Here is a 25,807-nt window from a genome sequence, read left to right on the forward strand (position 1 = left end):
TGTTGTTAATGTACCTGCCTCAACCACTTCTACTGGCAGTTCATTCCGTATGCGCATCACAAGTTGCCCCTCAGGTTTCCTTTTATTCTTTTCCCTCTAACCTTAAACTGATGCCCCATAGACCTTGATTTCCTTGCAATCTTGTCCAATGCATCACATCAGTTGTATGACTCTTTGATCTTTTGATAAATCTCTTTGATCTCTTTGATAAATTCTGTGTCCTATGATCCTGCCCCACTAGCTACCTGACAAAAGAGCAGCACTCCGAAAGCTTTCAAATAAACCTGTTGGACTATAACCTGAGGTTGTGTGATTTTTAACTTTGTCCACTCTAGATCAAGCCAGCACCTCCACATCATATATCCTTTATAACAAACCCAAGCATTTCCTCAATGACAGATGGTAAGCAAACTGACCTATAGTTACCCATTTGTTTTATTCTCCTTCCCTTTTTGAATAAGAGTATGGCAGTTTTCAAAACATCTGTGACTTTTTCAGAATCCAGATTCACCGTCACCTCCATACTGCTACTATTAGAAGGCCTATAGACTACCCCCAATAGTCATAGGATCATTGAATCCTTACAGTGTGGAAACAGGTTATTTGACCCAACAAGTCCACACTGACCCTCCGAAGAGTAACCCACCCAGACCCAACTTCCTACATTTCCCCTAACTAATGCACCTAGTCTGCACATTCCTGAACTTTATGGGCAATTTAGCATTGCCAGTTCATCTCACCTGCACATCTTTGAATTGTGAAACTAGAGCACCCAGAGGAAACCCACCACAGACACAGGGAGAATGTGCAAACTCTACACAGACTGTCGCCTGAGTATCTGGCAGTGTGAGGTAGCAGTGCTAACCACAAGCCACAGCAGTGTCTCCTTCCTCTTGTTTTTTTTAATCTCCATTATATTGATTCTTTATCTCCTGATCCAAGATCATTTCTTGCTATCAAACTTATTTAATCTTGTATTAACAAAATTTTCCCCACTTTCCTTCCTGTCTGTCTTTTTGAAAGATTACATTTCCTGTATACTTAGTTCCCACTTTGATCTCTTTGTAACTCTGTCTTTACATAATGACTATAGGATCAAAACTATTAACTTGTATTTGTGCCATTAATTAATTTTATTCTGAGTACTGTCTGTGTTTAAGTAAACAGCCATTACCCATGCTTTCACCCCTTGACCCTATTTGTGCTTTTTTTGTGTTTGTACACTGTCCCTTCCAGTTCCACTCCAGAGTTTCATTAACTAAATCAATGCCTTGCTATAGCACCATCATTTTGCTTTATAAGCCTATATATATCCACTATCCAGAAACGCTACACCTTCTAATTAGCATAAAGCCCTCAGTACAGTTCTACTTACTCAATTCACCACGTGACTAGTCCTAGAGCAGTTCTGGTGAAGCCTGTCCCACCCGTACAGCTCGTCTCTACCCCAGTACTTGTTCCAGTCCATTGTAAACTGAAGCCCATTGCATTCACACCAATCTTTGAGCCATTAATTTAGCTTCTTGATTTTATTTAACCTGAGCCAATTTTCCTGACACCTGTAGTAACCCAGAGATTATTACCTTGGAGGTTCTGTTTTATAATTTTGCTCCTAACTGTTCAAAATCTTTGAGCAGAACCTCATTTTCAGTCCTACCTACATCTTTGGCACCAATGCGGGTGATGTCAACTGATTCCTCCCCTCTCAACCCTCCTCAAGCTCCACTCCAGCCTGGATATAATGTCCTCAATTGTTGTACTGACCTCACATTCAGATCTGTAGAAGTCTATCCCTTAATGTTACTCTTACCTGTCATAGCTACATTCCTATTTCCTCCGTCCTCTCTTTGAATGACTTCCTGCACAATGGTGTCATAGTCTGTTCACTCATCCTCCCTACAATCCAAAGTTTTGTCTATGTCACTTGCTAAAACCTTATAATTGTCAGACAAAAGAAATCTCACATTTCAAAAAGGAAAACATTACTAAGTCCGTAATGTTCACATGAGTAACGGAACTTTTTTATTTCTTCCAGTACGATATAAGTAAAGTTAGAACAAAATGATTTTGTTTCTTGTTAAATATGCAAAGATGTCCTAAGAACACTAACATTGTCCTTAGTAAAAGTTAAAGTTATACCTGTAGCTTTGTTTTCAAACATAACTGAATCATTGAATCACAAATGTTCATGAAATACTTGACTGTTTCATTCACAATGGCCTTGGAAATGTTTCCTCTTTATTCAGTTTCCTTTTCGAAAGTTGTACTTGAATTTGCTTCCCCAACCTTTTTAAAAAGTGAAATCTAGATCATAAAAATTGGTCTGCAAAATAATTTTTGCCTTTGGTTTTTTGTGGGCGGCATGGTGGCACAGTGGTTAGCACTGCTGCCTTGCAGCGCCAGAGATCCGCGTTCAATTCCCGCCTCAGGCGACTCTCTGTGTGGAGTTTGTACATTCTCCCCATGTCTGTGTGGGTTTCCTCCGCGTGCTCCGGTTTCCTCCCACAATCCAAAAATGTGCAGGTCAGGTGAATTGGCCATGCTAAATTGCCCGTAGTGTTAGGTGAAGGGGTAAATGTAGGAGAATGGGTCTGGGTGGGTTACGTTTTGGCGGGTCGGTGTGGACTTGTTGGGCCGAAGGGCCCGTTTCCACACTGTAGGGAATCTAATCTACCTTAAATCTATGTCTTCTGGTAACCAAGCATCCTGCCTCTGGAAACAGTTCCTCCTTCTTCACTTATTCAAAATTCTTTAGACTTTTGAACACACCTATTAAATCTCTCTTTGACCTTCACTGCTCCAGAGAGAGCAATCCCAGTTTCTCCCACCTCTCAAGAAATAGACATTCCTCATCCAGATGCCGCAAATTCTTGGGAAAATTATTGACTTCATGGATGCAATGCAGCACTGAAACTAAAATGGAGCCATATGCTGTGAGGATCATCATCCAGTTGTGAAACTGGTGGGGAGCATATTCGAGGCTGGGAGAAATATCCAGATTGCAGCCTTTGCCACCAAGTTCAGTGTGAAACATTAAGCCTGAGAAATGAAAATAATATATTAAAAAGCTTTCACACAGCTATCCAAAAGAGGACATAAAGGGGAATATATTAAAAAGTAGTTGACAACTTTCTTGGCAGAAGGAACAAGTATGGTTCTGTGTCAAAAGATAGAAAGCAGCAATTGTCAGATTCCCAGAGCCATCGAGTTGCCATATTGTTGAGTGACAGAAACGATGCATGTCGATATGTGGATGTTCAAGTAAACATGTTTCACATCAAGCTAAATCAAAACTGACTTCACTCCATGAGATATAAAACAATCCTTTAGCCTCCTCCTTAATATCTACATTAACAGGTGGAGTGATCATTTTGTCTGCTTGATGGTATTTGGTAAAGACACAATATCCTGTATAAAAAGGATATTTTGATTTGATTTTGATTTCATTGTCACGCGTATGTAAGTCATCATCATCAGTGGTCCCTCGCAGACAAGGATTACTCTCTGCGACTCTCAGGGTGAGTCCATAAGTGGCAGTTTCGACTAATGCAGCTACTGCAGGCTCTGTTACACTTGGGGTAAATGGTGGTTAGAGAACGGGGTGGGTGGGGCATTGGTATGGCAGTGTGCGCTTTTCACTGTTACTGTACAAAAGTACAGGAGTACAGTGAAAAGTGTATAATGTCACCACACAAGACTCCATCTTAGGTACAGGTACTCAGGTGCAGAATCTTAAGAACAAGGTAAAAAGAAAGAATAAAGTTAAAAGTTAAACATTGCAGTAATTATAGCATAAAACAAACAACATAAGATTAGAAGTTACACATTGCAGAACATCTTAGTTTTAAGTAAAAAATAAAGAATAAAGCTTAACGTACAAACATTGCAGTCTTTCTTATGTGCCTAGCCACGGTGAGATTGCACTTCGAGGAATCACCTCAGGACTAGAAGTCCACACTGGGTTGAGTCACCCCCACATACTACTGAAAGATCATAATGCTAGGCTGAGAGACTGCCCTGCTGGGCCACTGAGAGATCACCACATCGGGCAAGAGACCACTGTGACAGGCTAAAAGACTGCCACACCAGGCTGAAAGTCTGCCACACCAAAGCAGCCTAAAGTTGACCTTGCCAAACTGGGAGGATGCCACACCAAGTCAGGAGGCTGCCATGCCAGACTTCAGAGGTGGGTTGGTGGTGAAGAGAAGTGAATACAGAATTCTGGTGATTACTTCACAGAACTTGATTGGGATTCAATTCTTGAAAGGATGCAGACAAACCTGATCAATGACCGGCCATTGGTATATGATAAGAAACAATTTTGGTAAAATTCAGTTCCCAACGTTCGTGTCTAGATTATTTAGGAATAGCCTCCACTGCTTGAACCACCCATGCATTGAAGCAATGGATAGCCATTCCAAGGCCAGTTTGAAAATTTCATAAGTTAGTCAGCACCAGGTTACAGACCAACAGGTTTATTTAAAATCACAAGCTTTCAGAGCACTACTCCTTCGTCAAGTGAAAGCAATGAATAATTCAGCTTTGCTGTCAAACCACTGTTTGACCTAATCTCACTAGTTTTCTGATGGTGCACATGATGTTAACATGATCTGTAAAACATACAACAGAAATGTGACAGTAAAAAATCATTGTGATAATAAATTTGTATGATGTAAGCTTTTTTAAATAAGATACAGATAGCTATAGTACTAAGCTCAAAAATTACATTTTTCATTAAATGTAGTTGAGTTCTTGACACAGTGGATTTGTTTCCATTGTAAGATCTGTGCTATTGTCAAGAAGCAATACATTTTTTTTCTCTTCAAACTAAGCAACCAACTGAAACTTGTCAAAAGACTGAACATCTTTCATTCATTGTGCAGTACTCAGTATGCTATGACTATATGGAATGGTAGGATTATGGTGACTTATTACTAAATGCTGCATGCTTTGCCAAATTAACATTAAACATAATATTCTTGAAATTGAGGCAATTACTTAGAGATCTATAGTTACAGATTGACCTAACTTACCTCGAAGCTATGCATAGACAAAAAGTACCCTCGAAATAAAAACAGCAATTTTAAGGACTGCAGTTGTTGTTTTAGTAATTATTATGAGAAGCAAATGCAAATTTGACAGATCTTTGTAAATTAAGGGTTTTTTTTATGATGGACTGACATGATTAATTAAGTATTCAAATCTTTATTTGCTTTATGGGTTGTTTTAATTAAACATATGCATTCTTGTCAAATTGCTTTGGTGGGATCCATGTGTTCCGAGCTGATCTCATGTCTTCTACAACATTCTGTGCCATAGTTCGAGAGGAAAAAAGAGATGCCGTGGTATTGTACCTGTTGCCCCTTCTGAAAGAAAGATTCATAGATTCAGAGATTCAGAGATCAATTGGTTTTATATTAAATCTAGAATTAAATGTACCACTAAAAATCCTATTTAAAATATTGTGTTTAGCCCATGTTCTTATATGTAGAATGCTTACACCTTATCAAAACTCCTGGTTACCTCCAGGAGTAGCAACTCAATATCATTCAAATTTGTCAAACATGACCTTCCCTTAATAAATCCATACTGGATCACAGATTAATCCACTTCTCTCCAAGTTCAATCCCTCAGAATTCTTTCTAACAAGTTTCTTACCACAGAGATTAGATCAGAGTCATGATGACAATTTATGAGTAAATTACATCTTCTCATTCTTTAACAAAAATCAGGTAGTACTTTTTCTGAAGTTATTGCACCATAAGTGACAAATCAGTCATTTTTAATGTGTAAGTGTTTCTGGACTTTATTTCCTCCTGTTTCCTCTAACCCTACAAAGGCTACAATGCTAGACATCACTTCTGTGTTTCACCCAACTGGGCATTGACCATGTGGAAATTCAAGTTATCTTTGGCAGGTTCATTTCCAAGGTGGTATCACATGCTAAGCAATTCCTAATTTTATATATCTGCGCAGTAATGTTAGGAATACTTGAATGGTGCTAAGGAGAATGGTGTTAAAACTCAGGCTAATGATGTTTTATTTATCCTCAACACAAAAATCATCATTACAGTTACAGCAACTCACTCAGATACAATAAAGTTCAGACTTGGGAATTTTCTAGGTCCAAGTTCTGTGTCACACCCACATGAAATTAATCATTGGAAAGCCTGCTTCTGAACCCTTATAGAAAGTGCATTACTGTCCAGTGCAATTTTACATGCCTTTCAGGTAATCTTTGTGACAGCTAGCCCAATCTACTTGTGTAAAGGACCAATGTTTAAGTTATATTTTCATGGGATCATGGTGATACCCTGATGGTGCTGACATGGGATCAGGTGGGCCAGTGGGCTGAGGAGTGGCAGATGGAGTTTAATTTAGATAAATGCAAGGTGCTACATTTTATACAGTTATACACTTAATGGTAAGGTCCTAGGGAGTATTGCTGAGCAAAAAGACCTTGGAGTGCAGGTTCATAGCTTCTTGAAAGTGGAGTCGCAGGTAGATAGGATAGTGAAGATGGCATTTGGTATGCTTTGCTTTATTGGTCAGAGTATTGAGTACACGAGTTGGGAGGTCATGTTGAGGCGGTACAGGACATTGGTTAGGCCACTGTTGGAATATTGCATGTAATTCTGGTCTCCTTCCTATCGGAAAGATGTTGTGAAACTTGAAAGGGTTCAGAAATGATTTACAAGGATGTTGCCAGGGTTGGAGGATTTGAGCTAAAGGGAGAGGTTGAATAGGCTAGGGCTGTTTTCCCTGGAGCGTCGGAGGCTGAGGGGTGACCTTATAGAGCTTTACTAAAATACGAGGGGCATGGATAAGATAAACAGACAAAGTCTTTTCCATGGAGTAGGGGAGTCCACAACTAGAGGGCATAAGTTTAGAGTGAGAGGGGAAAGATATAAAAGAGACCTAAGAGGCAACTTTTTCATGCAGAGGCTGGTACGAGTATGGAATGAGCTGCCAGAGGAAGTGGTGGAGGCTGGTACAATTGCAACATTTAAAAGGCATTTGGATGGTTATATGAATAGGAAGGGTTTGGAGGGATATGGGCCGGGTGCTGGCAAGTGGGACTAGATTGGATTGGGATATCTGGTCGGCATGGACGGGTTGGACCGAAGGGTCTGTTTCCATGCTGTACATCTCTATGACTCACAAGAGGAAACATCCTTCCATGTTCACCTTATCAAGACCATTCAGGATCTTATATACTTCAGTCAAATCACCCCAACTCTTCTTAACTTCAGTGGATACAAACCCAGTGTGTCCAAACCTTCCTTGTAAGACAACCCACTCATTCCAAGTGTTAATCTAGTAAACCACTGAATTGCCTCCAATTCATTTACATCCTTCCTTAAATAAGGAGACCAAAACTGCACACAGTATTTAAGATGCAATCTGACCAATGCCTGAGGCATAACATCCTTACTTTTGTGTTAAATTCCTCTCTTAATAAAGGAAAGCATTCCTTTAGTATTCCTGATTATGTACTGAATCTGCACGCTACTATTTTGTGTCAGAATTCAGACGACACTAGTTTATAGTCAACAGGTTTATTTGAAATCACAAGCTTTCGTAGTGTTGCCCCTTCATCGGGTGAGATGAGACAGAAGCACACAGGTACAGCATTTATTGGCATACAGATCAATGAGCAGAGAAATCAAAAGATCATGCAAATGGTGTGAGAGGAGTTTGACAGGCCAAATAATAGGTCACCTTAGGTGATCAGGAGTGTCAGATGGTGTGAGTAAAGTATTGACTGCTGAATAATGAGCGAAGGGATAACCTATAATCCGATTAAATGAGGCAGAGAGATAAAAAATGAAAAATAAGATGGTGCTGCACAGGATCTCTGACCAACACACAACACCAGAAACATCAACAACATTTTCTTCCTTTGGACTCATGGCGAAGAATCACTGAAATGGCTAAATAGTGATATCATTAAGTTTCATCCCACTATCAGATTTACCATGGGCTACTCTTCAGAATTAATTTCATTCTTGAATGCATGCATCTCCATCAAGGGCAGGCACCTCAGTACATCACTCTACTGCAAGTTCACAAATAACCTCACAACGCTGCATTTTCTAGCTTCTACCCTAAACATGCTGAAGAAGCCATCCCAGTCAGGGAACACTTCAGCAGTCAAAGACATTCAACCTCCGATTTTCAGGTAAGTGTCCTCCAAAGTGACCTTCAAGATACACAACAATGCAGGATCGCTGAGCTAGCCAAGTTCCATCCCATGAAGATGACCTCTGCAGACACAGGATCTCATCACATGAGGAGGTGCGTGACAGATACCTAAAGATTTTGAAAGCTGTCCTCATAAGTACAGGATACAATGCTGAACTCATTGATCACCTGTTTCGATGTGAAAAACCACAAACAACCTCCTCAGAACGGCACTGTGACTCAGTGGTTAGCACTGCTGACTCACAGCACCAGGGACTTGAGTTCGGTTCCAACTTTGGGCGACTATCTGTGTAGAGTTAACACATTCTCCCCATAGCGTGGGTTTCCTCCCACTATCCAAAAATGTGTAGGTTAGGTGAACTGGCCATGCTAAATTGCCCACAGTGTTCAGGGATGTGTAGGTTAGGTGCATTAGTCAGGGGTAAGTGTAGAGTAATAGGGTAGGAAATGGGTTTGAGTGGGTTACATTTCGGAAGGTCGGTGTGGACTTGTTGGGCCGAAAGCCTGTTAACACAGGATTCTATATCTAAGACAGACACAGGATTCAACCAGTAGAGTATCCTTCATTGTCCAGTACTTCCTCAGAGTAGAGAGACTAACTCAAGTTCTTCACAGCCTTCAATATGTCATAGATGACAATGAACATCTTGCCAAGATTACCCCACACCTCCACTTCTCACCTTGGAACAACCACCAAACTTTATACAGACCATTGTGCGCAGCAAACTACCCAGCCTTCAGGATAACATCAACCACAACACCACAGAACCCTGCCATAGCAACCCCTGCAAGACGTGACATCACGTATGGGAGCACCACTCACTATGTACATGGCAGATACTTTTGTGACTTGGCCAATGTTGTCTACCTCATAAGCTGCAGGCAAGGATGCCCCAATGCATGGCATATTGGTGAGACCATGCAGACGTTACGATAGGGGAGACGCAATGGACTGAATGGTCTAATTTCTGCTCCTATGTCTTATGGTTTCTTCTGGTCTTATGGACTCCACTCATCACGTTCTTCCAATCAGACAAATCCACATTTATATATATTCTCTGTTTTCTGTCAGCCTGTCATGGACCTTCAATTCATCATCATAAAGTTTGATGTGAAACCTTATCAAATGTCTTCTGGAAATCAAAGGATTACACCTCTAAAGCTGCCTTTTATCTGCAGGGACTGCAATGGTTCAAGAAGGCAGCTGACCACCACCTCTTTAGGCAACTATGGATGGGCAATACAGTAAATACTGAGACAGAGAGATGCCCACATCATGCCAATTAATTTTTTAAAATCTGCATAGCAAGTTACTCCTTCAAAAAAAAGGAATAAGTTGGTTAAAAATGATTTATCTTTGACAAAACCATACCAACTCTTATCAATTACCTAAAGATTTCCTACGTGGCCAGCTATAATCTCTGAGTAAGCACCTGCCCCTGAACAGATGTCAAGCAACTGCTCAAGTTTCTGATTTTATGTCTCCTTCCCTTCTTGAGCAGAGGTATTATATTTGCTACTTTGACTGATTGAATCTTTTCTGAAATCTAGGGAATTTTAAAAAGTTGATACCAAAACATCTATTATCCCATCAGCATCCTCTTTTGACACCCTGATGTGGCTTGCTTGCACCTGTGAAGCACGTTTCAATACATTAGTAATGCTTGATAAATCCAAAATTTTATTGAGCCAATAGAATAAATGACAGCAGAAAGTAAGGCTTATATATACCATTGACATATGGGAATAAATTTCAACTTTGGTGTTGAGAATGGGCAGCCGTGGATCAGACACCAGTTATACACTATACCACATTGTACTTAACGCCATCAGTGTCACTGTATGGAACTATTCCTAATGTACTCGATGAATTCATTATCATAGCTACCCTTTTCAACCTGATTGACTCAATTATCTATTCTTTTTACATGCTGCCACTTTTTGCTGATGTACCTCCTCTTCTAGAGTGTGGCTACTATTTCAGGCTCTACGTACTACTCATATTTTCCCTCTCTCATTTCATCTCTTATTAAGAGTGCTACCCCAACATCTTTTCTTCCCTTCTGTCTTTCTAAAGGTCAAATATTTCTGAATATTAAATTCGCAGTTCTGATCTCCTTGTAACCATGTCTCTGTAATGGCTATGAGATCATATTGATTTACCTCTATTTGCGCTGTCAATTTCATCCACCTTATTATGAATGCTTTGAGCATTAAGGTATAAAACCTTTGGGCTGGTCTGTTTTCCATTTTTAATCCTCTTAACTTTTTCTTGAACTGTGGCCCTTCTTGCCTTGATTACCCAGTCTACTGTTCTTGAATTCTACTTTCTTTCTTTTATTACTGTCCTTGTTTCTCTTTCCCTGTCACCCTGCTTAGATTCCCCCCAACCACAATGGCAAATACTTGCCCTAGATGAGAAAATACTTCTTCACTCAATGGGTGGTGAATCTATGGAATCCTCTCGCACATAGACTATCGAAACCAAGTCACTGAATATATTTAAGAGTGAGGTAGTTTTTTTTGGTTTTAAAGGCATCAAGGAATATGGGGAGAAAGTGGGAATACAGCATTAACATAAAAATCATCCATGATCATATTAAATAGCAAAGCAAGATTGAATGACCTTCTCTTGCCCCTATTTCCTATTTCTTCACATTTCTATGAATTCAATAGAAGGGAATATCAAGCTGAATGTATAATGGCTGACTGATCTCCTAACAATAATATATTTCAAATGAACTTGGAATTTTATCACAAGGTGATTAATTAGAACTAGACATGTTTATTTCAATTAAGGCAAAATTTGAATTTCGTCTACCTTTGGTAACAATACAGTAAAGTTTGCGAAGTTGTGCAACAGCTTTAAAATATGATAATGGGGCAGGTCTTTCATGATAAGTGCCCAAGTTGCTTTATAAAGTTATCATGACATAAGATTCTAAACACACTTCTTCAAACCACATTGTACCTGAGTAAGACTATTTAATCTTACCTTGGAGAATCTTTACCATTTGATAAGGAAAAACAAAATATTGCACCTCCCAATATGGAAAGCGAAGATCCAGCCCATCCAATAAACAAAGCCGCTCCTAATTCATATCTGTGGACATAAGATAAATATTTGAATTGTTTCTACTTGATGGATTGACCAAGTGTTAAAATCATTTGAGTAGATTAGGTTAACTAGGTAACTAGGTAAAGTTATGAGCTAACACTCCAAGTATTCTGTGAGAACAGAATTAATGCTGACATTCCAGTGCAGGAGTGAAGGAATGCAGTAGTCAGGGAGTGCAGTAATGTTGGAAGTTCTGACTTTTGGATGAGACGGACCTGCTCTCGCATATTGATACAGTATTTTTCAGAAGAATAGAGAAGTTATTCCTGACATCCAGGCCAATGTTAAAATAAAATCAAATGGTGATTATCAAATTGCTTTTGTGCTAGATTACAACCCACAAGCTGAATGCTAAGTTCCATACAATACAGTAATCACTGTCCTTCAAAAAGTAATTAATTGGATGTAAAGTTCTTTGGGATGTCCAGCAATTGTGAAAGAAGAGATGTAAATACAAATCATTCTTTTAGCTTATAAAAGATAACATGTAGACATTAGAATATAATGGAAATGGAACTTAAACCCATATAAAGGTTGCAATGGTGAAAGGTACTGTTGCTTAAAATTACTACAACTGTTAAGTCTCTAATATTTTAATAGTCACAGATTTTCTATCCAGCATTCAAAATCCATGTGAAATTAATAATTTGGTATTATTTGCATTGGAGTAAAGATATAATTGAGCAATGGTCCAGTTGTTTAAAATATGAAACAGGATGGATGCATGTTATTTGATTGGACTGCAAATGCATAGCCAGAGGACAGAAATATTAAATTCACATTCCATCTTACAGAGACTCAGAACCAATTCATTAGGACTTCCTCCTATCTACCATTGAAACATAAGTGCATTACTGGACATAAAGCCATTGTTCCAAGGAGAACAAAGTGGAGCAGGTGACCAGGATCTGGGAGTCAGGCTTACAGACTGAGTGAGGGTGTTCCACATTATGCTTCCACTCTGTGTTCGGTCTCTTCAGACTAGAGGACACCTAGTTGTCAGCAATGACAACATTACATTGAAAGAAGTACATGTAAATCACTACTTCACCTGGGAACCCTTGGATGAAGGGGACAGTAGGGAAAGAATGAGTGTTAACTTACCATGCAAGTACAGGGGCTATACTTGTTCCAAGGACTGAAAACATTACCAGTGGAAATCTACTCTTCACAGTTTCCCACCTTATAGATCCCCAACCTGTACAGCCCACTTCTACCCTCTTCTGAAGATCCACTAATAGGACTGGCCTGGTAGACCCATCATTTTAGATTGATCCTGTCTTGCAATGAAGTTTTCTTTACTTTGTTGACTTCATTTATTTTCCTTTTCTCCAGACCTTTCCCACCTGTGACTCTTCTGATGTACTCTGTCACTTGATAAGTTCATAATTTCCTGGTACTATCACCTCTTCACAAATAAAAACAGAAAGTGCTGGAGAAACTCAGCAGGACTGGCAGTATCTGTAGAGAGAGAAAAACTGAATTAATTGAAACAATTCAGTATCTCCCAAGAGGAGACACTTCTTGGGAACTTGTCTCCTCTTCACCTTTGATGTCTCTATCTTTACCTCCAGATCTTCTGACCCCTGCCTCACCAGACAGCCTGCGTTCTCTCCCTTCTTTCTTGAATGAATTCTTGAACAGGTTCCATCTACCATCACCCTCCTTGACTTTTCTGAATTCTTCTACTCACATTGTGCATCTACTCTCATCTTGTACTCTCATCTAGAAATCTCCAAAAAAGAGCTTTGCAGTCAGTGCCCACAAATATTCATGTTTCCTTTTTGTTGTGGTGTCATGGAACATTTCTTGTTTAAATCTTACTGGGCTCCCTTCCTTTTTCCAGTGCATTGGTGATCACATCATATCCTACAGTTGGCCTGAACCAGAAAACTTCATTACTTTTCTTTGACCTTCACAGGTCCATCTCCGACTCTCCCTTTCCCACCCTCAACTTCTCTGTCTTCATTGCAATGATAAACAATCAGCAATATTTGTTATAGATTCACTGACTACAGCTACTGCAGCTGCATCTCCTTACACCCTGCTCTGTAAGGACTCCATTTCAGTTTCTCTACCTCAATTGCAACCTTGTTACATATTAGCACCTCCTGACATGTCTTCTTTCTCAGAACTGTGCATTTCTCCAATTATTGTTGACATTTCAGTGTCATTTCCCACACTTCTGTTCTCACCCATTTTTCACCATTGTTCTCACCATCCCTATGAGAAAGTGAGGACTGCCGATGCTGGAGATCAGAGTAGAAAAGTGTGGTGCTGGAAAAACACAGCCAGTCAGACAGCATCTGAACAGTAGGAGAGCTGATGTTTTGAGCATAAGGTTCTGAAGATTACCTTCCTTACCCTTTACATTATTCTGAAGGAACTCCCTCCTTCACAACATCCTGGTCCCTGCTACAATCACCTTCAACACCATGTGCTCTCCGAATGATACAGCCCCTGTACTTGCATGGCAAGTTAACACTCATTCTTTCCCTACTGTCTCCTTCATCCAAGGGTTCAAATACTGCTCCCAGGTGAAGTAGTGATTTACATGTACTTCTTTCAATGTAATGTTGTCATTGCTGACAACTAGGTGTCCTCGAGTCTGAAGAGACCGAACAAAGAGTGAAAGCACAATGTGGAACACCCTCACTCAGTCTGTAAGCCTGACCCCCAGATCATGGTCACCTGCTCCACTTTGTTCTCCTGCTGATATCTCTGACTCCAGCTTATTGCAGTGCACGTATAGGTATTATTATTGCAGTACTCCAGCAGAAAACAAACCTGAGGATTAATACCTCACCCTTCATATTATGCACTTTATAGCTTTCTGGGTTCAGAAATAGCTCAATGTTACAATCTTTTAACAAGAGACAAGGAACAGCAGATGTGGAAATCTAAAACAAAAACAGAAATTGCTCGAGAAACTCAGCATGTCTGGAAGCATTTGTGGTGAGAAAGCAGAGTCAATGTTTCAGTTAAGTGACCCTTCTTTGGGAATGATTGTTTCTAGGAAATTGTAGCATTATGTTGAAGATGGGGATTTGGTCGGGAGAGGGAGGTGGTAAAAGAGTAGACAATAGTTGGAGATGGAGCCCTGGGTGGGAAAAAGACATAGACGGAGGTGTTCAGGCACTGAAATGATTGAACTCAATGCTGAATCCTGAAGGTTGCAGAATTCCCACATGGGCTGCTTTCACCACTCCCACTCCCCTTGATATCATCTACCAACTCTCTAACATGACACAATTCTCATTCCTCATGTCATCTGCCAATCACATGTCTGTCACTGTTGTAAGACTCAGAACTATATCCCTCAGCTTGCTAATTCAACTCCACATCAGCCATATTACCAAACAGATTGCACCCATTCACTGACTGTCATGCAGTTCAAGGTCACATAGTTACTACCTGATACAGCTGAATATGCTTACTGCAATGGAGAAGGCATCACTAAAATGGCTGGTTCTGAGACCATGGCCAGCAGCGATGTTAAAATCAATGAAGACAATTTCTTCCTTATACCTACTTTTCATCCTTATACTCTTCCTTCCCATGTCTCACCTCCCCTTCGTCCTATAATTGCTTCCAACTGGAAAGTGCAAACTCTCTCATCAAGCTTTACACCACCTCTCTCACACAATGTTACTTATGTACCTTCCTCCTTTCAGATATTCACATGCTTTAGGAACCTGATGAAGGGCTTATGTCTAAAACGTCGATTCTCCTGCTTCTCGGATGCTGCCTGACCTGCTGTGCTTTTCCAGCAATGATGGAGCACTGCCTCTTAACCTTACACAAACAGTGAATGGCTAAGATACTGGGCATAATCTTGTGCCTTCCCATGCACTGAGTTTGGTGGTGGGACATGTTTTATCAGACGGTGTTGCAGGGGAAGGGTGGATGGGGAAGGAGTAGGGGGTGGAAGAGGGGGGAGACCTTTCCAAATTCCCATCTCTGCCCTGGTTCTGTCTGTGACAAGGAGGCTCAGGACAGCCTTCATACACCAAGAGAGGCCCTTAAATCACAAATCAGTACCTGCTTAAATGTCTCATTCAACTGTCACTTGTATCAAACTAGCAGTGGGCACAGAACTTGGCATATGGAAACCATGACAAGCAAACTCTGGTATGTTTCACTGTGAACCCTTGGGGTTGAGTCCCTCATTCAAAGGCAAGCAGTATCTAATCAATAGACCCAGCACTGGAAGTGGACGAGGCCACTGAAAGCCAGCCCCTGCTCTTTACAGGAGTCACCCCTCACCACTCTTCCCCATGTCACTAACTCTATCATTAGCAAATAGTTACCGAGTTCCTCCTTGATCGGATGATTCAAATAGATTGTTATCTACAATATCCATTGCTTCTACAGCGATGCTGCTGAGTACAGAGGAACTAACAGGCTTTGATTTACTGGCAGCTCTCAATAGGTGTGACCTCTGCCTTTGGGATCCATTATCCCAAGGGAAGGCTCACCACTGCTTTATTAATTATCTGAGTGGACAAGAATACAGTTGGTCTATGATAAAATCAGTTTTTATTTTGTGTGTTTGAAACTGGTAGCTGAGTAGAGTTAACTTACTGGAGATTGCAACATTTAAGGCACAAGATGTTCTAATGCTGGTCACATTTGATCCAGCCTGCATATAAGGGCAGAAGGTGTGAGATTTTCCGTAAGTTAATCAAATCAGTTCAAAAGTCAGTGAACAGCAGTTCAGGAATTTGCCAGTTTTAGTCAGAGTTGGTCAACAGCAGGAGAGGCAGCTTCATGGAGCTAAGTGCAGAGGCTCTGGGAACCTATGGGGACCTGTTTAGTAGCTCTGTGCTGCTGTGTCATTAAGGGTTTGTGCTGCTGTGCTTTAGGGCTTCAGGAAGGCTTGGGTCAGTAATCAGCTCAGTTACAGAATTAGTGAGAGAAAGATAGAAAGGATGGATCATGGTTAATAGTAGTGGTGAAAGAAGCCCTGAAGTAGTATTTGCTTGTTGTGGCTGAGACAAAATTGAGCTCAGAGAAATCCAGGGACATGGTTGACTTAGTCAAAATTCTGCCTGTAATAGACACTCACAAGTATCCTCAAAAGTCCTGGAGAACATGCTCTCAGAAGAAGAAATTGAACTACCAGAACATGGGAAATGATTAAAGCAGTCTGAGTTGGAATTACTTTGAGCAGATTCAAGGCTAGATCTTCAAAGGTGAAACTTTTATATTCCTTGTGAAAGAGGCAAAGTTTTAATAAGATTTAGTGTACAACAAAGTCATTAACAATTGGGTGGTTTGATGAAAAATCCATGGGAATTGTCTTTACAACATCTGGTATGCGATTTACTCTGTAGTGTTTTGACCACAATTTGTCTGTCAATCTTTAATGATCTAATAATTCTGGATGTTAAAATAAAAATTGTATAGATACAGTAGCGCCTCGACTTACGAACTTAATCCATTCCGGGACCCGTTTCGCGAACCGAAAAGTTCGCGAACTGAATCAATTTTTCCCATTGTTCGGATAGCGTAAGAATGCTTGGACGTAGCAACGAATGCTATTCACATCGCACGCGCCAAAGACGAACGAGAGCTTTTGCGTTCAACAAGCATGTAGCAAAGCAGAACAATGAAACCACGTGGTCGCACACGGGCTTTTTATGTTCGTACCTTGAATTTCGTATGTACGTTGAAGCAAAATTTTATGTACAATCCTGTTCGTAAACCGATTTGCTCGTGAACGGGGTCGTTTATATGTTGAGGCGCTATTGCATTGCAAGTTGTTTTACTATTTTAAATTTGTTTAGTGAGGTTTATTTTGTTTGTTCAAAATTGCGAAATCTTGCGGCTTTATTCTCTTTGTAAGTATTTGGGATCTCAAACCTTGTCATTTTAAATAAAAAAGGGACTGGTCTCTTATCTGGGCTGTATTATTATTTGTAGTCTTGTCTGGGGTTTCAACAGGTCTTTCATGAAAAAAGGCAACATTAGGGTCCTGCCAGTTCTCTGTCTGATAGTGGTGATTCCTGTTTCCTCCACCCTATGCGTGTTTTAAAGGACAGATAAAAGGGTGCATTGGTGAGATCCTGGAGCCACCAGGGGAAATGGCGGGGCAGGATCCAGCTTGCCAAAGGGCAAGGTCACAAACAAGCTCTGACCAAGGATTAGCCTGGTGAACTTTCACTCCATTCCCTTTATGGTAAGTATATTTTTTTTAGGTAAGGAGATAGAAACTACACACAATCCTGCAGGAGTGGTGTCACCAAGACCCTGTTCAGCTGCAGTGAGCCTTCCCTCGCTCCTGTCCCCAAATCCTCTTGCAATGAAGACTATTTGTCTTCCTAACTGCTTGCAGCACTGGCATCTTGCTTTCAGTAACTGTACTACAATGACAACAGATCCCTTTGTACATCAACCTTTCACAATCTATCATTATTTAAATAATATGCTGTCATTCTTATTTACTTACCGAAGTGGACAACTTCACATTTATCCAAGTTATTATGCATGTGCCATGCACTTGCCCATTCACCCAACTTGTTTTAATCATTTGAAGCCTCTTTACATCCTCCTCACTACTCACATTCTCAACTAGACATAGGAAGGGAAAAGATTGAGATTCTGAAGGGAGATTACAGAGACTTAGGCAGAAGGTTTGTGAGGAGATTTGTAGCTCGGGTGCTCGTTGTTGTGGTTCTGTTCGCTGAGCTGGGAATTTGTGTTGCAGACATTTCGTCCCCTGTCTAGGTGACATCCTCAGTGCTTGGGAGCCTCCTGTGAAGCGCTTCTGTGTTGTTCCCTCTGGCAAAGGACCCGATACCCAGCATGTGCAAAACCAACGTAGTTTACAAAATCCCATGCAAAACTGCACAAAACACTACATAGGACAAACAGGAAGACAGCTAACAATCCGTATCCATGAACACCAACTAACCACGAAATGACACGACCAGCTATCCTTAGTCGCCACACACGCAGATGACAGGCAACATGAGTTCGACTGGGACAACACTACTATTATAGGACAAGCCAAACAGAGAACAGCCAGGGAATTCCTAGAGGCATGGTACTCATCCACAGATTCTATCAACAAACACATCGACCTGGACCCAATATACCGGCCACTGCAGCGGACAGCTGGAACTGACAACCAGAAGCGGCAGAGACAAACCACTATAAATGCCAGAGAGATAGTGAGGAAAGAGATCAATCTGAGATAGTACAGCTGAGAACAGCAGTGAGTCAAACAGTCAGGGCAGGCAGGGACAAGGTAGGACTAATAAATTAAACTGCATTTATTTCAATGCAAGGGCCCTAACAGGGAAAGCAGATGAATTGAGGGCATGGTTAGGAACATGGGACTGGGATATCATAGCAATTATGGAAACATGGTTCAGGGATGGGCAGGACTGGCAGCTTAATGTTCCAGGATACAAATGCTACAGGAAGGATAGAAAGGGAGGCAAGAGAGGAGGGGGAGTGGCATTTTTGATAAGGGATAGCATTACAGCTGTGCTGAGGGAGGATATTCCCGGAAATACATCCAGGGAAGTTATTTGGGTGGAACTGAGAAATAAGAAAGGGATGATCACCTTAATGGGATTGTATTATAGACCCCTCAATAGTCAAAGGGAAATTGAGAAACAAGCTTGTAAGGAGATCTCAGTTATCTGTAAGAATAATATGGTAGTTATGGTAGGGAATTTTAACTTTCCAAACATTGACTGGGACTGCCATAGTGTTAAAGGTTTAGATGGAGAGGAATTTCTTAAGTGTGAACAAGACAATTTTCTGATTCAGTATGTGGATGTAGCTACTAGAGCAGATGCAAAACTTGACCTACTCTTGGGAAATAAGGCAGGGCAGGTGACTGAGGTGTCAGTGGGGGAGCACTTTGGGGCCAGTGACCATATTTCTTTCATTTTAAAATAGTGATGGAAAAGGATAGACCAGATCTAAAAGTTGAAGTTCTAAATTAGAGAAAGTCCAATTTTGACGGTATTGGCCTGACCTGCTGCGCTTTTCCAGCAACACATGTTCAGCGCTGATCTCCAGCATCTGCAGTCCTCACTTTCTCCTAGGGTAAAAGGGAAGGCTGGTAGGTATAGGGAATGCTGGATGACTAAAGAAATTGAGAGTTTGGTTAAGAAAAAGAAGGAAGCATATGTCAGGTATAGACAGGATAGATCGAGGGAATCCTTAGAAGAATATAAAGGAAGGAGGAGGATACTTAAGAGGGAAATTAGGAGGGCAAAACGGTGACATGAGATAGCTTTGGCAAATTGAATTAAACTGAATCCAAAGGGTTTTTACAAATATATTAAGGACAAAAGGGTAACTAGGGAGAGAATAGGGCCCCTCAAAGATCAGCAAGGCAGCCTTTGTGTGGAGCCACAGAAAATGGGGGAGATACTAAATGAATATTTTGCATCAGTTTTAATTGTGGAAAAGGATATGGAAGATATAGACTGTAGGGAAATAGATGGTGACATCTTGCAAAGTGTCCAGATTACAGAGGAGGAAGTGCTACATGTCTTGAAACAATTAAAGGTGGATAAATCCCCAGGACCTGATCAAGTGTACCCGTGAACTCTGTGGGAAGCTAGAGAAGTGATTGCTGGGCCTCTTGTATCATCAATAGTCACAGGTGAGATGCCGGAAGACTGGAGGTTGGCAAATGTGATGCCACTGTTTAAGAAGGGCAGTAAAGACAAGCCAAGGAACTATAGACCGGTAAGCCTGACCTCAGTGGTGGGCAAGTTGGAGGGAATCCTGAGGAACAGGATGTACATGTATTTGGAAAGGCAAGGACTGATTCGGGATAGTCAACATGGCTTTGTGCGTGGGAAATCATGTCTCACAAACTTGATTGAGTTTTTTGAAGAAGTAACAAAGAAGATTGATGAGGCCAGAGCAGTAGATGTGATCTATATGGACTTCAGTAAGGCGTTCGACAAGGTTCCCCATGGGAGACTGATTAGCAAGGTTAGATCTCGTGGATACAGGGAGAACTAGCCATTTGGATACAGAACTGGCTTAAAGGTAGAAGACAGAGGGTGGGTGGTGGAGAGTTGTTTTTCAGACTGGAGGCCTGTGACCAGTGGAGTGCCACAAGGTCCTCTACTTTTTGTCATTTTCATAAATGATTTGGATGCGAGCATAAGAGGTACAGTTAGTAAGTTTGCAGATGACACCAAAATTGGAGGTGTAGTAGACAGCGAAGAGGGTTACCTCAGATTACAACAGGACCTGAACCAGATGGACCAATGGGCTGAGAAGTGGCAGATAGAGTTTAATTCAGATAAATGCGAGGTGCTGCATTTTGGGAAAGCAAATCTTAGCAGGACTTATACACTTAATGGTAAGGTCCTAGGGAGTGTTGCTGAACAAAGAGACCTTGGAGTGCAGGTTCATAGCTCCTTGGAAGTGGAGTCGCAGGTAGATAGGATAGTGAAGAAGGTGTTTGTTATGCTTTCCTTTATTGGTCAGAGTATTGAGTACAGGAGTTGGGAGGTCATGTTGCGGCTGTACAGGACATTGGTTAGGCCACTGTTGGAATATTGCATGCAATTCTGGTCTCTTTCCTATCGGAAAGATGTTGTGAAACTTGAAAGGGTTCAGAAAAGATTTACAAGGATATTGCCAGGGTTGGAGGATTTGAGCTACAGGGAGAAACTGAACAGGCTAGGTCTGTTTTCCCTGGAGCGTCGGAGGCTGAGGGGTGACCTTATAGAGGTTTACAAAATTATGAGGGGCACGGATAGGGTAAATAGACAAAGTCCTTTCCCTGGGGTCGGGGAGTCCAGAACTAGAGGGCATAGGTTTAGGGTGAGAGGGGAAAGATATAAAAGAGACCTAAGGGGCAACTTTTTCATGCAGAGGGTGCTATGTGTATGGAAAGAGTTGCCAGAGGATGTGGTGGAGGCTGGTACAATTGCAACATTTAAGAGGCATTTAGATGGGTATATGAATAGGAAGGGCTTGGAGGGATATGGGCCGAGTGCTGGCAAGTGGGACTAGATTGGGTTGGGATATCTGGTCGGCATGGACAGATTGGACCGAAGGGTCTGTTTCCATGCTGTACATCTCTATGACTCTAGTTATCTCAACTTTGAAAATATTACATTTGATTCCTTCTTCCAAATTGTTAATATATATTCTGAATGTCTGGGGCCAAGCACGGAACCCTGTGGTATGCCACTAATCACTAAATTCCACTTCAAAACTGATACATTTATTTCAACTCTCTGTTTCTTATCTGTTCACCAATTCTCAATCCATTCCAGCATATTACCCCAATTCCATGTGCTTGCATTTATTTGTATTAACCTCTTTTGTGGAGCTACAACTAAAAAATTCTGAAAACCTTGAAATACGTTATATTCACAGGTCCACCCTTATCGATTCTACAAACGGCATCCTCAAATTACTCCAACAGTTTTGTCAAACATAATTTCCCTTTCTAAATTAATGTTGACCATGTCTACTCCGGAGTGGAGGGATTTTGAAACTGGTGGTCAATTTTGAGGTCATTGGGCTTTCAGCTCCTTAGGCAAAATATCAGGTATTGTTCCTTCAGTTTATGTTTGACCTCACTCTGACAGTGGAGGAGGCTAAGGATGGACATGTCGCTAGGGGTGTGGGAGGGGGAATTAAAATGGATAGCGATTAGAAAGTCGATTTGGTTGATGCATGCAGAGTGCAGATGCTCCATGGACCATGTCCAGCTCTCCCCCTCCTCCTAGCCTCCATGACCTGACCTTACCTGTTCATCTTCCTACTAAACTATCCGCTCCACCCTTCCCATTGACCAATCAAAAGAACTGCCTACCTGCATCTACCTATCATCACCTCCTCCCCCTGCCTCGCCCCCTTTCCTCTATTTACTTCAGGAATTGGTATAGGATGATCGCGGGGAAGGGAGTTACCTGCCAAGGGAATTTCTAAGCCAGTTTGTTATTAAATAGGAAGACGTGTTGAGCATCTTAAAAAGTATTAAGGCAGATAAGTCCTCGGGTCCTGATGAGAGCTATCCCAGAATATTGAGGGATGCAAGAGAACAAATTGCTGCAGCATTGACAGACATATTTGTATCTTTTTTGGCCATAGGTTAGATTAGATTAGATTGCTTACAGTGTGGAAACAGGCCCTTCGGCCCAACAAGTCCACACCGCCCCGCCGAAGCGCAACCCACCCATACCCCTACATGTACCCCTTACCTAACACTACGGGCAATTTAGCATGGCCAATTCACCTGACCTGCACATCTTTGGATTGTGGGAGGAAACCGGAGCACCCGGAGGAAACCCACACAGACACGGGGAGAACGTGCAAACTCCACACAGTCAGTCGCCTGAGACGGGAATTGAACGCGGGTCTCTGGCACTGTGAGGCAGCAGTGCTAACCACTGTGCCACCGTGCCGCCCACAAAGGTGAGGTCCTAGAGAACTGGAGAATAACCAATGTTGTCCCATTATTTAAGAAGGGTAGCAGGGATAATCCAGGAAATTACAGGCCTGTGAGACTTATGTCAGTGTTAGAGAAATTATTGGAAAAGATATTAAAACCAATGAAATGATCTGATGTTTCAGGGTGTAAATATCAGACATTTTGAACAGTTCGCCAGAGTGGCAAACAGCAGCAAGCCACCAACTAGTACAGACTGCCAGCAGAACTGCTCTCTAAAAGATACCTCTCTCTATCAAGTCATGATTTGGAGATGCCGGTGTTGGGGTATACAAAGTTAAAAATCACACAACACCAGGTTATAGTCCAACAGGTTTAATTGGAAGCACACTAGCTTTCGGAGCAACGCTCCATCAGGTGATAATGGAGGGCTCAATCCTAACACAGAATTTATAGCAAAACTTTATAGTGTGATTTAACTGAAATTATACATTGAAAAATTGATTGCCTGTTAAGCTTCTCATCTGTTAGATTACAGTGATAGTTTCACTTCTTTCATGTGTAGATCACAAAACTTTTTTTTAAAATGTTGCATTCTCGGGTTAGCTGTTAACAATGGTGATAGCTAGACAATATGTTGAAGGTGTTGGCCCCCTCGGTTCTCTGTCTGTGCCATGACGTTTAGATTGATTCTAATCTAAAAAGTGAGATAACGGAGTTTTACATAAATTCATGCAGTTTTTGAGCTCATAGTTCTACATGAATGCATGCAGTTTTTGAGCAAAGTACAATGTAATCCTGCAAGTATAAATTCACCCCACAAAATATATGTGTGCATGTGGGTCTTTGTCTGTCTGTGTGTGTGTGCCTGTCTGGGTTGGGGGTTGTGAGTGTGAGAAAGTGTATGTGTGTGTGTAGTGAGTGCAGAGTGTCTTAAGTCTGTGAGGGGGTGCATGTGTGAGTGTGGGAGTGTGTGTGTCTGTAAGGGTGTGTGTGGGTGTCTGTGTGCGCGTCTGTGTGTGCGTCTGTGTGTATGTGTGTATAGGAGTGCCTGTGTGTGTGTGAGAATATGTGTGTATAGGAGTGCCTGTGTGTGTGTGAGAGTGTGTATAGTGCAATGGTGGTCACCTGTAATGTGACATGAACCCAAGGTCCCAGTTGAGGCCCTCCCTATGGGTACCGAACTTAGCTATCAGTCTCTGCTCGGCCACTTTTCTCTGCTGCCTGTCCCGAAGTCTACCTTGGAGAATGGTCACCCGAAGGTCCAAGGCTGAATGTCCTGGACCACTGTAGTGTTCCCAAACTGGGAGGGAACCCTCCTGTCTGTTGATTGTTGTGCGGTGCCCATTCATCCGTTGTCGTAGCCTTTGCTCGGATTCCCCAATGTGCCATGCCTCCGGGCATCCTTGCCTGCAACGTGTAAGATAGACAACATTGGCTGAGTCACATGAGTACCTGCCACGTACAAGGTGGGAGGTGTCCCCACGCGTAATAGTGGTATCTATGTCCACACTCTGACACGTCTTGCAGCGTTTACCGTGACAGGGTTGTATGGAGTTGTCCTGAGAGCCGGGCAGCTTGCTATGAACAACGATCTGTTTGAGGTTTGGCGGTTGTTTAAAGGCAAGTAGTGGAGGTGTGGGGAAAGCCTTGGTAAGGTGCTCATCCTCATTGATAATGTGTTGCAGGTCTCGAAGAACATGGCGTACTTTTTCAGCTCCTGGGAAATACTGAACAACGAAGGGTACCCTGTCAGTTGCAGCACGTGTCTGTCTCCTGAGGAGGTCATTACGGTTCCTTGCTGTGGCATGTCGGAACTGGCAGTCGATGAGTTGAGCATCGTACCCCGTTTTTGTGAGGGCATCCTTGAGTACTTCCAGGTGTCCATCACGTGAGAGACAGACACGTGCTGCAACTGACAGGGTACCCTTCATTGTTCAGTATTTCCCAGGAGCTGAAAAATTATGCCATGTTCTTCAAGACCTGCAACACATTATCAATGAGGATGAGCACCTCACCAAGACCTTCCCCACACCTCCACTACTTGCCTTTAAACAACCACCAAACCTCAAACAGATCGTTGTTCGTAGCAAGCTGCCCGGCTCTCAGGACAACTCCATACAACCCTGTCACGGTAAACGCTGCAAGACGTGTCAGAGTGTGGACATAGATACCACTATTACGCGTGGGGACACCTCCCACCTTGTACGTGGCAGGTACTCATGTGACTCAGCCAATGTTGTCTATCTTATACGTTGCAGGCAAGGATGCCCGGAGGCATGGTACATTGGGGAAACCGAGCAAAGGCTACGACAACGGATAAATGGGCACCGCACAACAATCAACAGACAGGAGGATTCCCTCCCAGTTGGGGAACACTTCAGTGGTCCAGGACATTCAGCCTTGGACCTTCGGGTGACCATTCTCCAAGGTGGACTTCGGGACAGGCAGCAGAGAAAAGTGGCCGAGCAGAGGCTGATAGCTAAGTTCGGTACCCATAGGGAGGGCCTCAACCGGGACCTTTGGTTCATGTCACATTACAGGTGACCACCATTGCATTATACACACTCACAGATACTCCTACACACACACACTCTCACACACACACAGGCACTCCTATACACACATACACATGGACGCACATACACACAGATGCACACACAGACACCCACACACACCCTTACAGAAACACACACTCCCACACTCACACATGCACCCCCTCACAGACTTAAGACACTCTGCACTCACTACACACACACACATACACTTTCTCACACTCACAACCCCCAACCCAGACAGGCACACACACACAGACAGACAAAGACCCACATGCACACATATATTTTGTGGGGTGAATTTGTACTTGCAGAGTTACATTGTACTTTGCTCAAAAACTGCATGCATTCATGTAGAACTATGAGCTCAAAAACTGCATGAATTTATGTAAAACTCCGTTATCTCAATTTTTAGATTAGAATAATCTAAACATCATGACATAGACAGAGAACACAGGGGGCTAACACCTTCAACATATTGTCTAGCTATCACCATTGTTAACAGCTAACCCGAGAATGCAACTTTTTTTAAAAAAGGTT

At 41.9% G+C, this 25,807-nt stretch overlaps 1 protein-coding gene across 1 annotated transcript in view; it reads right to left on the reverse strand.

The window, feature by feature from the left end:
- Positions 1–5,230: 5,230 nt before the first annotated feature.
- Positions 5,231–25,807, reverse strand: part of LOC122551043 (claudin-10-like) — a 72,166-nt gene continuing 51,589 nt past the window's right edge. Inside the window, exons 4-5 of the mRNA XM_043692686.2 lie at positions 11,201–11,308; positions 5,231–5,366 (exon numbers count right to left, since the gene is read on the reverse strand). Coding sequence (XP_043548621.2) covers positions 5,231–5,366; positions 11,201–11,308 — 244 coding nt within the window. The remainder of the gene's footprint in view (positions 5,367–11,200; positions 11,309–25,807) is intronic.

The sequence above is a fragment of the Chiloscyllium plagiosum genome, unplaced genomic scaffold (assembly GCF_037043375.1).
Source record: "Chiloscyllium plagiosum isolate Xiang-an unplaced genomic scaffold, Cpla_swu_hap1 HiC_scaffold_6, whole genome shotgun sequence".
Lineage (NCBI taxonomy): Eukaryota > Metazoa > Chordata > Chondrichthyes > Orectolobiformes > Hemiscylliidae > Chiloscyllium > Chiloscyllium plagiosum.